General features: G+C 46.7%; 3 protein-coding genes across 3 annotated transcripts; 1 reads left to right on the forward strand and 2 right to left on the reverse strand.

Moving 5' to 3' along the window:
- Window positions 1-14: 14 nt before the first annotated feature.
- Window positions 15-1,016, reverse strand: LOC130342050 (gastrula zinc finger protein XlCGF71.1-like; the record flags this gene model as incomplete). The annotated part of the gene is made up of 1 exon (XM_056554252.1): window positions 15-1,016. A coding segment is annotated over one exon (792 nt), but the record flags the coding sequence as incomplete, so codon positions are not given.
- LOC130342048 (uncharacterized) lies at window positions 882-9,390 on the reverse strand. Its single transcript, XM_056554250.1, has 6 exons — window positions 9,217-9,390; window positions 7,732-7,879; window positions 7,114-7,233; window positions 4,714-4,841; window positions 4,061-4,630; window positions 882-1,246 (listed from the first exon to the last, which is right to left on the reverse strand). Exons 4-6 carry the CDS (start codon window positions 4,799-4,801, stop codon window positions 1,020-1,022), a joined length of 885 nt encoding a protein of 294 aa, XP_056410225.1. The 5' UTR covers window positions 4,802-4,841; window positions 7,114-7,233; window positions 7,732-7,879; window positions 9,217-9,390; the 3' UTR covers window positions 882-1,019.
- A 3,502-nt stretch (window positions 9,391-12,892) lies between these two features.
- On the forward strand, window positions 12,893-13,783 carry LOC130342042 (oocyte zinc finger protein XlCOF7.1-like; the record flags this gene model as incomplete). The annotated part of the gene is made up of 3 exons (XM_056554239.1): window positions 12,893-13,097; window positions 13,181-13,245; window positions 13,411-13,783. Coding segments are annotated over exons 1-3 (631 nt in total), but the record flags the coding sequence as incomplete, so codon positions are not given.
- Window positions 13,784-14,000: the final 217 nt, after the last annotated feature.

The following is a 14,000-nucleotide window of genomic DNA, read 5'->3' on the forward strand; positions in this document are numbered from 1 at the left end:
TTGTATTTCTTTATTGTATGCAAAACAAAAAAGTTAATACTTAAAAAAATATATATATACACATGTAGCTGAGCTGTATGACATGACATCGCTGGATCGGTGACTACGTTCTAAAAGAAAACGTTTATTAACAATTGGTAACAAGTTTGGAGATGCAGTATATGATATATGTATAAATGTCAGATATCCTATGTACATGGTAATATATAGATGTGTTGTCTGCATCATTTACTGCTCTGAATTGGCTTCTCTCCTGTGTGAGTTCTTTGATGCTGAAGAAGAGCTGATTTCCAAGTAAAACATTTCCCACATTCTGAGCATAAAAATGGTTTCTCTCCTGTGTGAGTTCTTTGATGACTTATAAGGTTTGGTTTCCGAGTATAACATTTCCCACATTCTGAACATGAAAATAGCTTCTCCTCTGTGTGAGTTCTTTGGTGTTTTTTAAGATTTGATATTTTAGTAAAACATTTCCTACATTCTGAACATGAAAATGGCTTCTTATCTGTGTGAGATTTTTCATGTTCAACGAGAGTTGATTTGTAAGTAAAACTTTTTCCACATGCTGAGCATGAAAATGGCTTCTCCCCTGTGTGAGTTCTTTGATGTTTAAGAAGATTTGCTTTCTCAGTAAAATATTTCCCACATTCTGAACATGAAAATGGTTTATCCACTGTGTGACATCTCTGATGTTTAAAAAGATTTGCTTTATCAGTAAAACATTTCTCACATTCCGAACATGAAAATGGCTTCTCCCCTGTGTGAGTTCTTTGATGTTGAACAAGATGTGATTTCTGAGTAAAACATTTTCTACATTCTGAACATGAATATGGCTTCTCCCCTGTGTGAGTTCTTTTATGTACAATAAGACCTGATTCAAAAGGAAAACATTTCCCACATTCTGAACATGAAAATGACTTCACTCCTGTGTGATATCTCTGATGTCTAACAAGACTTGATTTAGAAATAAAGCATTTCCCACATTCTGAGCATGAATATGGTTTCCTTCCTGTATGAGCTCATTGATGTCCAACACCCCTTCTGTGACTTTTATTTTGCTGAACATCCTGTGATGACTGAGAAGACAGGACCTGTATATAAGGATGAGATGACAGATCTTGGCTGTGAAGGGCTGAGGGTGTATCTGGGATAATGGAATGTTCTTCATATGTATCTTGTGTGATATCATCATCTGCTTTATAATCTGAAGATATAAGATTCTCCTCTGATCTCCTGGTACAAGAATCTGCAGAGAATAACACACATTTTATTATCAAAATTAACTCCTTAACAACCCAGGACACTTTTGTATTTCTAAGCAATAGCACTTTGTAAATCCACCCTTCATTTTTAAATAAGATTTACTGCAAAACTGAAGAAAGATAGTTACTATGATAGCGGAGCAGCCATACAACAGTGGTGTCAAACTGTGGCCCTACACATACGGCAAAACGTATACTCCCAGCAGGCCTGGACACCAAAAGTTTTGTCTGCCTCCTCTAGAGGATGCACACTGTCCTCGAAAGGTAAATCAAGGCTTCCCTCTCATGGTATCCCTTAGTGCGGTGGCTTTGAAACTGCGGCCTTCCAAATGTTGCAAAACTTAACTCCCAGCATGCCCGGGAGCTGAAGTTTTGCAAGATCTGGGTTTGACACCACTGCCTTACAAGGATCAGGGACACCCGTCTTTGACAACCATGTGGACACAGCCTCAGGGAAAATCACTGCTATGGGGCCCGATGAGGGACCAAATGACTGTGCCCCCCAATCCACCTGACCCCGCAGGTTATAATGGAGCAGTCATCAAAACCGCCCCCTTTATTATCCTCATGCCAGCCAGAGAATTCAGGTAAAGGATAGGGCAGTGGTTCTCCCCCAGGGGTACTTAGCAATTCTCCAGGGGGTATTTGAAAAAACTCAGTAATGGCAGCCACAGCCACTGGTTACTGGTCTGGACCACCTTGAAAGAAATGGTCGGCCGACGTCACTGCACCGAGGAGCAGGAGGACAGCAAAGGGGAAGAGCGGGCACTGGGTGCTGTGGGCAGGAACTACCATAAGCTTTGTTGCTCCACTCCTTCAACTATATATGGGGACAGTTTGGGGGCCAACAGCTATATTTGGGGGTACAGAGGAAGTCTTACAACTTTAAGGGGACACAAAGCGGGTCCTATTATTGTGAGTGACAATAAACATGGGGAGTCTGTAAATAGATGGATATTGTACTGCAGAAAGGAGCCAAAATGTTTGTTTGTCTGGTTTTGTGAAAACGTATGTATGGGAGAAATCTTCATGGCGGTCTAGGCCAGATAGTGAAGATAAGAAAACAACCCCGGTTAGAGAAGATGTCACCTGTAAATCGGGGGACTGGGGGGGATAGGGAAAGGAACAGGTGGCGTGTTATAGAGGAAAGTAAAGCATATGAATTATACTATAATCATTACAAAATGTCTCTAATATGGGGGGACAATTTTTGGGGAATGGGCTGTCAAGGGGCACTCAGGCAAATAAAGAACCAATGGGATAGGAGATACGTTATATATCACGGGGGTCCGACGCTTGGGACTCCTTGCGATCTCCTGAACGGGGCCCTGGCAGTCTGCTTGAAGGGGGCGGACCAAACCCTGCATGGAGCGGCGGCTGACACTCCCCCTCCATGTATCCCATAGAGATACATGGAGGGGGTATGTCTGCCGCGGCATCCTGTGGGGGTCAGAACGGGCGCTTCCGGCAGACTGCTGGGGCCCCATTCAGGAGATCACGGGGAGTCCAAAGGGTGGGACCCCCGTGATCTATAATGTATCCCCTATCCTGTCTAGGCAGAGTATAAAATGTTTGTCTTTTGTCTATTTACACGTATAGAAAGACTTATGTCCTAATAACGTTAGTGAAGTTTTCCAGGAACCAAGTTATAAGAGGAACCTTTATTTTTAATGATTTTCGCTCTCGGCTCGCCAGCCGCACCTATACCTCCATTTGGACCCCCACAGGTGACCCGAACAGGAACATTTCTGTATCAGAGGGAAAGAATAAAGGGATTTAGAAGGGTACTCCACTGCTAGACATCTTATCCAAAGGATGGGGGATAAGATGTCTGATTGCGGGGGTTCGGCTGCTGGGGACCCCCATGATCTCCCGCAGCACCTCCCCATTCTAAACAAAAGCCAGATTCCTGTAGCAGTGGTCGTGTCGTCATGGCCATTCCCCCTCGTGTTGTCGCACCCCCTCCCATAGACAGGAATGGAGGGGGTGTGGCCATGTATCTCCAGCTCTTCCATAGATCTCCCAGCAGCAGGACCCCTGTGATCAGACATCTTATCCCCTATCCTTTAGATAAGATGATTAGAGGCGGAGTAACCCTTTAAAGGCCAGTGCACATACCATTCATCAGAAGAAGGGTCATGCATGAAACTTGCTGGGTGTCCTACGGTGGCCTTGAATCCTGTGGATAGTGGATATATGTTTGATCACTGGGGTCCGACCACTGAGACCCCCACGATCTCCATCCTGGTATCCTGTTTGTGTATCTCCGGCTCTCCCATAGAGATTTATGGAGAGACATGTCGGGCACCTCTTAGTGCGGTGGTGGACAATAATCCCTGCACGGAGCGGAGGTCACCTGTGCCTGGAGAGATCGGGGGTGCCAGGCAGGAGATCATGGGGGTCTCGGCGGCCGGACCCCCATGATCAGACAATTATTCCCTCTCCTCAGAATTCTTTGGAAGGTACCAACGCCATCTTGTGTAGCGGTTCGGACATAAGTTTGCAGCTTCTTTGTCGCTGACTGACCCCTGGTAGGACCCATAGCTGGGCTAACTGAACTAAGGCTTTTCGGGGTCTTTGGGGCAGAAGAAAGTGTCCAGGACAATTAAAGACATGGGATCTATGCAGAGTTACTACAACGAGTCCGCTCAGCGTACAAAAGGGAAGAGAACGACGTCACCTGTTTGCCCTGAAGTCCCAAAGATTCCAGTTACACTAATACTTCCGAAAAATATTATTGCAGCCGGTGACTTAATAGAATCTGTGACCCTTCTCTGTGTTTAGTGGTTACTACTCACCTGGGCGGTTACCTGTAGGAATGTCCTCCTTATACTGCTCATCACCGCTCACATCTGTCTCTTCTTCTACTTTTACTATTATGTCTGGAGCATTAATATAGATCAGATCTTTCCCTGTAGGAATGTCCCCCTTAAACTGCTCATCACCGCTCACATCTGTCTCCTCTTCTTCCTTTATATCTGTCATATTAATATAGATCAGATCTTTCTCTGTAAGAATGTCCTCCTTATACTGCTCAGTACTGCTCACATCTGTCTCTTCTTCTTCCCTTATGTCTGTAGCATTAATCGAGATGAGATCTTCCCCTGTAGGAATGTCCTCCTTATACTGCTTATCACCGCTCACATCTGTATCTTCATCTTTTATATCTGTAGGATTAATATAGGTCAGATCTTTCCCTGTAGGAATGTCCTCCTTATACTGCTTATCACCGCTCACATCTGTATCTTCATCTTTTATATCTGTAGGATTAATATAGATCAGATATTTCCCTGTGGTAATGTCCTCCATATTCTTCTCATCAAGAGGACGGGGACACCTCTCTGGTGCTGTTCTCTTACTGGATCTGACTGTAGGGAACACATACAGAGACTGAATTCATTCTTTACATACAAATAATGAGAGGACGTGTGTATATAGTCATGTCTATTACCTGGTGATGTGAGGGGCTGCTGATCCTCCATCATGACCTGATCCTTGTACTGATCCTTGTGTCCTTCTACATACTCCCACTCCTCCATGGAAAAAATAGACCGCCACGTCCTGACACCTTATAGGAACCTGACACATAATGATACAGTCATCACCAGACCCCTCCATTACTGTATAAAGTCCCAGCAGTGTCACCTCTCCAGTCATCACCAGACCCTCCATTACTGTTTAATGTCCCAGCATTCCCAGCAGTGTCACCTCTCCAGTCATCACCAGACCCCTCCATTACTGTATAATGTCCCAGCATTCCCAGCAGTGTCACCTCTCCAGTCATCACCAGACCCCTCCATTACTGTATAATGTCCCAGCAGTGTCACCTCTCCAGTCATCACCAGACCCCTCCAATACTGTATAATGTCCCAGCATTCCCAGCAGTGTCACCTCTCCAGTCGTCACCAGACCCCTCCATTACTGTATAATGTCCCAGCATTCCCAGCAGTGTCACCTCTCCAGTCATCACCAGACCCCTCCATTACTGTATAATGTCCCAGCAGTGTCACCTCTCCAGTCATCACCAGACCCCTCCAATACTGTATAATGTCCCAGCATTCCCAGCAGTGTCACCTCTCCAGTCGTCACCAGATTCCTCCATTACTGTATAATGTCCCAGCAGTGTCACCTCTCCAGTCATCACCAGACCCCTCCATTACTGTATAATGTCCCAGCAGTGTCACCTCTCCAGTCATCACCAGACCCCCTCCATTACTGTATAATGTCCCAGCAGTGTCACCTCTCCAGTCATCACCAGACCCCCTCCATTACTGTATAATGTCCCAGCAGTGTCACCTCTCCAGTCATCACCAGACCCCTCCATTACTGTATAATGTCCCAGAAGGGTCACCTCTCCAGTTATCACCAGACCCCTCCATTACTGTATAATATCCCAGCAGGGTCACCTCTCAGTTATCACCAGACTCCTCCATTACTGTATAATGTCCCAGCAGTGTCACCTCTCCAGTCATCACCAGACCCCTCCATTACTGTATAATGTCCCAGCATTCCCAGCAGTGTCACCTCTCCAGTCATCACCAGACCCCTCCATTACTGTATAATGTCCCAGCAGTGTCACCTCTCCAGTCATCACCAGACCCCTCCATTACTGTATAATGTCCCAGCATTCCCAGCAGTGTCACCTCTCCAGTCATCACCAGACCCCTCCATTACTGTATAAAGTCCCAGCAGTGTCACCTCTCCAGTCATCACCAGACCCTCCATTACTGTTTAATGTCCCAGCATTCCCAGCAGTGTCACCTCTCCAGTCATCACCAGACCCCTCCATTACTGTATAATGTCCCAGCATTCCCAGCAGTGTCACCTCTTCAGTCATCACCAGACCCCTCCATTACTGTATAATGTCCCAGCATTCCCAGCAGTGTCACCTCTCCAGTCATCACCAGACCCCTCCATTACTGTATAATGTCCCAGCAGTGTCACCTCTCCAGTCATCACCAGACCCCTCCAATACTGTATAATGTCCCAGCATTCCCAGCAGTGTCACCTCTCCAGTCGTCACCAGACCCCTCCATTACTGTATAATGTCCCAGCAGTGTCACCTCTCCAGTCATCACCAGACCCCTCCATTACTGTATAATGTCCCAGCAGTGTCACCTCTCCAGTCATCACCAGACCCCCTCCATTACTGTATAATGTCCCAGCAGTGTCACCTCTCCAGTCATCACCAGACCCCTCCATTACTGTATAATGTCCCAGAAGGGTCACCTCTCCAGTTATCACCAGACCCCTCCATTACTGTATAATGTCCCAGAAGGGTCACCTCTCCAGTTATCACCAGACCCCTCCATTACTGTATAATGTCCCAGAAGGGTCACCTCTCCAGTTATCACCAGACCCCTCCATTACTGTATAATATCCCAGCAGGGTCACCTCTCAGTTATCACCAGACTCCTCCATTACTGTATAATGTCCCAGCAGTGTCACCTCTCCAGTCATCACCAGACCCCTCCATTACTGTATAATGTCCCAGCATTCCCAGCAGTGTCACCTCTCCAGTCATCACCAGACCCCTCCATTACTGTATAATGTCCCAGCAGTGTCACCTCTCCAGTCATCACCAGACCCCTCCATTACTGTATAATGTCCCAGCATTCCCATCAGTGTCACCTCTCCAGTCATCACCAGACCCCTCCATTACTGTATAATGTCCCAGCAGTGTCACCTCTCCAGTCATCACCAGACCCCTCCATTACTATATAATGTCCCAGCAGTGTCACCTCTCCAGTCATCACCAGACCCCTCCATTACTGTATAATGTCCCAGCAGGGTCACCTCTCCAGTCATCACCAGACCCCTCCATTACTGTATAATGTCCCAGCAGGGTCACCTCTCCAGTCAGCAGCTCCATCATCTTGTTGATGAGTTCTCGGATCTTCTGTTCATCCATTTCCTCATGTATCAGGGAGTGACTGCGCCCACTAGAGGACTTCTTCACTACTGTGTAATCCTGTGTATGGAGAGACACATTAATATCACTACATACATTCCCAGAATCCCTCACCTCTCCAGTCATATCCATCTGTAATTACATAGATAAGAATGAGGTCATGTGACATCACTCCCAGAATCCCTCACCTCTCCAGTCATATCCATCTGTTATTACATAGATAAGAATGAGGTCATGTGACATCACTCCCAGAATCCCTCACCTCTCCAGTCATATCCATCTGTTATTAGATAGATAAGAATGAGGTCATGTGACATCACTCCCAGAATCCCTCACCTCTCCAGTCATAGCCATCTGTTATTACATAGATAAGAATGAGGTCATGTGACATCACTCCCAGAATCCCTCACCTCTCCAGTCATATCCATCTGTTATTACATAGATAAGAATGAGGTCATGTGACATCACTCCCAGAATCCCTCACCTCTCCAGTCATATCCATCTGTTATTACATAGATAAGAATGAGGTCATGTGAAATCACTCCCAGAATCCCTCACCTCTCCAGTAAGACGGAAGAGTATCTGTAGGGTGAGGTTTATGATCCTGTCGGCCATCTTGTTCCTGTCTCTCTCCATGGTTGATGGGTCATCCAGGAGAATTCTCTTATATAGAAGACATCAGCAGAGGATCCTGGATTGGAGAAACCTGAAGGGAAGAAGAGGAGACGATGATAAACCGCACCAGATTCTATGGAGAAATAAAATCCATTTCCTGGAGATAATCTGGGGAAACATCTGAGGAGACATTATAGTCACAATAATGGAGGCTGTAAACCTAGTCAGGGTCCATCATAGTCTGTGGTGGAGTCATGGGGGATGGGTAGAATATGGAGACAGGAATCCACTGCCCATGTTATCCAGGAAATACCAGAAGCCACGAGTGGTGAGAAGAGGGAAATGGTGGACAAAGTGTCTGTATGCATACGTATACGCTTATTGTGAGCGGCTTTACCTCATCTCACCTTCTCTCATAGTGGACCGAGGACATCTAGACCTGATATTCCTTCATTGTATGTATCCCACTGCAAACAAACCATTGTGCCTCCCCCTTAGGGGGTGTAAAGACTTCTTTATGTCGGGAGTGCCCACATTATGGATCCTTTTCATCTGGAACACGTTGTTTGTGGTAACAAAGGGGATGGAAAAGAGGGGCCCCGAGCAGAGATGGGAGAATCCTGAGGAGAGACCATATGTTATCGCTGTGCCTCGTGTGCAGGCTGTGCGGCCGTAAGGAAGGAGGTAGAAGCAGCCACCGGGACCACAGTGGTGGCCATCTTAGATTGCTGTATGGAAGAAATGGCTAGTACCCCGGGAAGACATTAACCAGATGACAGGTTGAGCAGGGAGGTGACCTGCAGCCCTTCACTATACAAACACGCCCCTTCCATAGACCTGCATTGAGAGGGCGTAACGGAACAAGGGGTGTGGCTATGCAAGCACAACCCTCGCTCCCATCGTTCGGAACACTCGGGCAGCAGAGTACACCTTTAATGGGTTAATCATTAGCGGGGAGTCCTGGCTGCTTATAGCTCCTAAGCTCTAAATCCCATATGGGGCGCAGGGCGTAAATGTACCGCATGTTCTTAAAGGAGTTCTGTAGTAAAAAAATAACCAACGGATAGGGGACAAGTTATAGATCGCGGGGGTCTGACTGCTGGGACCCCCTGCAATCTCTTGTAAGGGGCCCCGACAGTCTGCAGAAAGAGGGCGTGCCAACCCCTGCACAGAGTGGTGGCCAAAACGCCCCCTCCATGTATCCCTTAGAAATACATGAAGAGGGAGCTTTGGCAGCTGCTTCCTGTGGGGGTCAGATCGCCTGCTTCCTGCAAACTGCTGGGCCCCCATACAGGAGATAGCGGGGGATCCCAGCTGTCAGGCATCTGCAATCTATAACTTATGTTATTTTACACTGTACTAGTCCTTTAAGGGTAAATATTAAACATCCCCAATAATCTTGATCTGATGGTGACCGCACACACATACCTGTATCTGTAGAGGAGCCGTGTGCTTACAGGACCTGCGATGATGTCACCGTCATGTGATCAGTCACAGGGAGGAGGAGGAGTCACATGATCAGGGGCTGCTGCTCTGAGAGATCTCCACACACAACACAACAGCAGTGACTGCCCCACCAGGACCTGCTCTGTATCTGCTACATGCTGGAGGTGTAGGACCTGTGATGATGTCACAATCATGTGACCAGTACCCATTTCGGGGGGGGGGGGGGAGTTTAGCAGTATAGATGTTACTGTGGCAGAAGGACCTGTGGGGTGGATCATGTGACAGTAGTGGGCGGGGTTGAGCAGTGTTGGAGAGGAGATTGTAGTTGAAGGACCTGTGATAATGATCATGTGACAGTAGAGTCCTGCATACACCGAGCAGATGAGCCTAGAGCAGCAGCCTGTGATCATGTGACTCCTCCTCCTCCATGTGACTGATCACATGACGGTGACATCATCGCAGGTCCTGTAAGTACACGGCTCCTCTACAGATACAGGTATGTGTGTTCTCTCCCTGTCAGGATTCTCTTATGCCCCTCCAGCAGCACAGATGGTATATTCCTCCCCCCCGCACACTGGTATGACCCATGCATTGTACTGACAATAAAACCTTACAAGGGTTAATCGCACCCCCTCCCCTATATAGAGGCCGATCCCCTCATCCTGTGATTTCTCCTTTGGGGATTATTTTTATGTATTTTTGTGTTTTTTACTTTAATAATATTTTATCTTTGCTCCTGGTGAGAGAAGGGTTAATATATTGTCTTGTTTCTGCTGCTGTTTGTGTTATTCCGCCATCTTTACTCATTTCCTATATCTCCGCCCAGTTGGCCCCCAGCTAGAAGCCCCGCCCTCCTGTCCTTGTGGCCCTATTCCTGTTATGTCTTTACCTCTAATATGTCAGGTTCTTCTTCTCCTTCTGGTTCTCTCCCCGCGGTGTCCACATGTCTCCCCGGCCGCCGCCATCTTGTAGAAGGAGGTTTATGGAGAACTGGGCCGACTCCTCTGTGGATCCAGGCTCTGCCGACACGCCCCCTCCCATAGAGATGAAAGGAGGGGGTGTGGCTGTGACATCACAAGGGGGTGTGGCTGTGACGTGACACAATGAACCCCTATAAAGGTGACTCCGCCCCCAGACATCTTCTCCTCTCTCTGGGGGAGGGGACAGACATTGATCTATAGATAAAATATAGTAAAATGATACATTAACCCTTCATCTCCCACATCCTATAAATCTTCCCATCTCCTCCGGCTCTGGTGTCCAAGGTGATAGATTAGTCGCCATCCATGAGTCTCATGATAGATTCTACCAGACGTGGCCCCCGTGGATGTGATTCCAGGACACTGTGGAGTCGCCGTCCTGTTGTGTCCTCCAGCGTGTTCTCTGCTATATTGCTGGGTCATGTGATTGGTCGTCCATTCCCGCCTTATGCTCCTCCCCCCCTTGTTTCCCTTCACCCTCTATCCTCCCTTTTCCTTCTCTTTTCTTTACGTTTACCTTCTTGTCTTTCTTTTCGTGTTCTCGGTGTTTGTTGTTCTGTATTTGATTCTTTGCCGCCAAAGATTCTGAAAGATTTTCTGGTAAATTTCCGAGGACGTCATCATAGAGGAGAACTCATCCGAAATCATTGTGACTATAATGTCTCCTCAGATGTTTCCCCAGATTATCTCCAGGAAATGGATTTTATTTCTCCATAGAATCTGGTGCGGTTTATCATCGTCTCCTCTTCTTCCCTTCAGGTTTCTCCAATCCAGGATCCTCTGCTGATATCTTCTATATAAGAGAATTCTCCTGGATGACCCATCAACCATGGAGAGAGACAGGAACAAGATGGCCGACAGGATCATAAACCTCACCCTACATATACTCTTCCGGCTTACTGGAGAGGTGAGGGATTCTGGGAGTGATGTCACATGACCTCATTCTTATTTATGTAATAACAGATGGATATGACTGGAGAGGTGAGGGATTCTGGGAGTGATGTCACATGACCTCATTCTTATCTATGTAATAACAGATGGATATGACTGTAGAGGTGAGGGATTCTGGGAGTGATGTCACATGACCTCATTCTTATCTATGTAATAACAGATGGATATGACTGGAGAGGTGAGGGATTCTGGGAGTGATGTCACATGACCTCATTCTTATCTATATAATAACAGATGGATATGACTGGAGAGGTGAGGGATTCTGGGAGTGATGTCACATGACCTCATTCTTATCTATGTAATAACAGATGGATATGACTGGAGAGGTGAGGGATTCTGGGAGTGATGTCACATGACCTCATTCTTATCTATATAATAACAGAAGGATATGACTGGAGAGGTGAGGGATTCTGGGAGTGATGTCACATGACCTCATTCTTATCTATGTAATAACAGATGGATATGACTGGAGAGGTGAGGGATTCTGGGAATGTATGTAGTGATATTAATGTGTCTCTCCATACACAGGATTACACAGTAGTGAAGAAGTCATCTTGTGGGCGCTGTTGGGCCCCTGTGTGTGAAGGATGGGGAATAACCCTGAGTCCAATCCCGGGGCCCCCACCTCACTCCCTGATACATGAGGAAATGGATGAACAGAAGATCCGAGAACTCATCAACAAGATGATGGAGCTGCTGACTGGAGAGGTGACCCTGCTGGGATATTATACAGTAATGGAGGGGTCTGGTGATGACTGGAGAGGTGACACTGCTGGGAAATTATACAGTAATGGAGGGGTCTGGTGATGACTGGAGAGGTGACACTGCTGGGACATTATACAGTAATGGAGGGGTCTGGTGATGACTGGAGAGGTGACACTGCTGGGACATTATACAGTAATGGAGGGGTCTGGTGATGACTGGAGAGGTAACACTGCTGGGACATTATACAGTAATGGAGGGGTCTGGTGATGACTGGAGAGGTGACACTGCTGGGAATGCTGGGACATTATACAGTAATGGAGGGTCTGGTGATGACTGGAGAGGTGACACTGCTGGGAATGCTGGGACATTATACAGTAATGGAGGAGTCTGGTGATGACTGGAGAGGTGACACTGCTGGGACATTATACAGTAACGGAGGGGTCTGGTGATGACTGGAGAGGTGACACTGCTGGGACATTATACAGTAATGGAGGGGTCTGGTGATGACTGGAGAGGTGACACTGCTGGGACATTATACAGTAATGGAGGGGTCTGGTGATGACTGGAGAGGTGAGACTGCTGGGACATTATACAGTAATGGAGGGGTCTGGTGATGACTGGAGAGGTGACACTGCTGGGACATTATACAGTAATGGAGGGGTCTGGTGATGACTGGAGAGGTGACACTGCTGGGACATTATACAGTAATGGAGGGGTCTGGTGATGACTGGAGAGGTGACACTGCTGGGACATTATACAGTAATGGAGGGGTCTGGTGATGACTGGAGAGGTGACACTGCTGGGACATTATACAGTAATGGAGGGGTCTGGTGATGACTGGAGAGGTGACACTGCTGGGACATTATACAGTAATGGAGGGGTCTGGTGATGACTGGAGAGGTGACACTGCTGGGAATGCTGGGACATTATACAGTAATGGAGGGGTCTGGTGATGACTGGAGAGGTGACACTGCTGGGACATTATACAGTAATGGAGGGGTCTGGTGATGACTGGAGAGGTGACACTGCTGGGAATGCTGGGACATTATACAGTAACACCACTGGAGGGGTCGGGTGATGACTGTATCATTGTGTGTCAGGTTCCTATAAGGTGTCAGGACGTGGCGGTCTATTTCTCCATGGAGGAGTGGGAGTATGTAGAAGGACACAAGGATCAGTATAAGGATCAGGTCATGATGGAGGATCAGCAGCCCCTCACATCACCAGGTAATAGACATGACTATATACACACGTCCTCTCATTATTTGTATGTAAAGAATGAATTCAGTCTCTGTATGTGTTCCCTACAGTCAGATCCAGTAAGAGAACAGCACCAGAGAGGTGTCCCCTTCCTCTTCTTCCACTGGATGATCAGGTAGATGGAGATAATCCCTATGATCTGTAGAAGGGCTGTGAAGCTCTTGTGGTCAGTCCCCTCACCCTCCATGACTCCTCATCTCCTGCTCATCTATAACATCCCACGTGACTTCTCCTACTGTCTGATGACTTTACTATATTTATTTTACATCATATGAATCAGGGAGAAGATCCGAATAATATTAATGCTCCAGAGACAGATGTGAGCGGTGATGAGCAGTATAAGGAGGACATTCCTACAGAGAAAGATCTGATCTTTATTAATGCTACAGACATGAAGGAAGAACAAGAGACATATGAGAGCGGAAACGAACAGTATAAGGAGGACATTCCTACAGGGAAAGATCTGATCTATTCTACAGACATAAAGGATGAAGAAGAGACATATGTGAGTGGTGATGAGCAGTTTAAGGAGGACATTCCTACAGGAAAAGATATGGACAATAATAATGCTACAGACATGAAGGAAGAAGAAGAGACAGATGTGAGCGGTGATGAACAGTATAAGGAGGACATTCCTACAGGTAACCGTCCAGGTGAGTAGCAACAACTTAAAGGGGTATTCCAGGAAAAAACTTTTTTTATATATATCAACTGGCTGTAGAAAGTTAAACAGATTTGTAAATTACTTCTATTAAAAAAATCTTAATCCTTTTTCAGTACATATGAGCTGCTGAAGTTGAGTTGTTCTTTTCTGTCTAAGTCCTCTCTGATGACATCTGTCCCGGGAAACGCCCAGTTTAGAAGCAAATC

The sequence above is a fragment of the Hyla sarda genome, unplaced genomic scaffold, assembly GCF_029499605.1.
Source record: "Hyla sarda isolate aHylSar1 unplaced genomic scaffold, aHylSar1.hap1 scaffold_635, whole genome shotgun sequence".
Taxonomy (NCBI): domain Eukaryota; kingdom Metazoa; phylum Chordata; class Amphibia; order Anura; family Hylidae; genus Hyla; species Hyla sarda.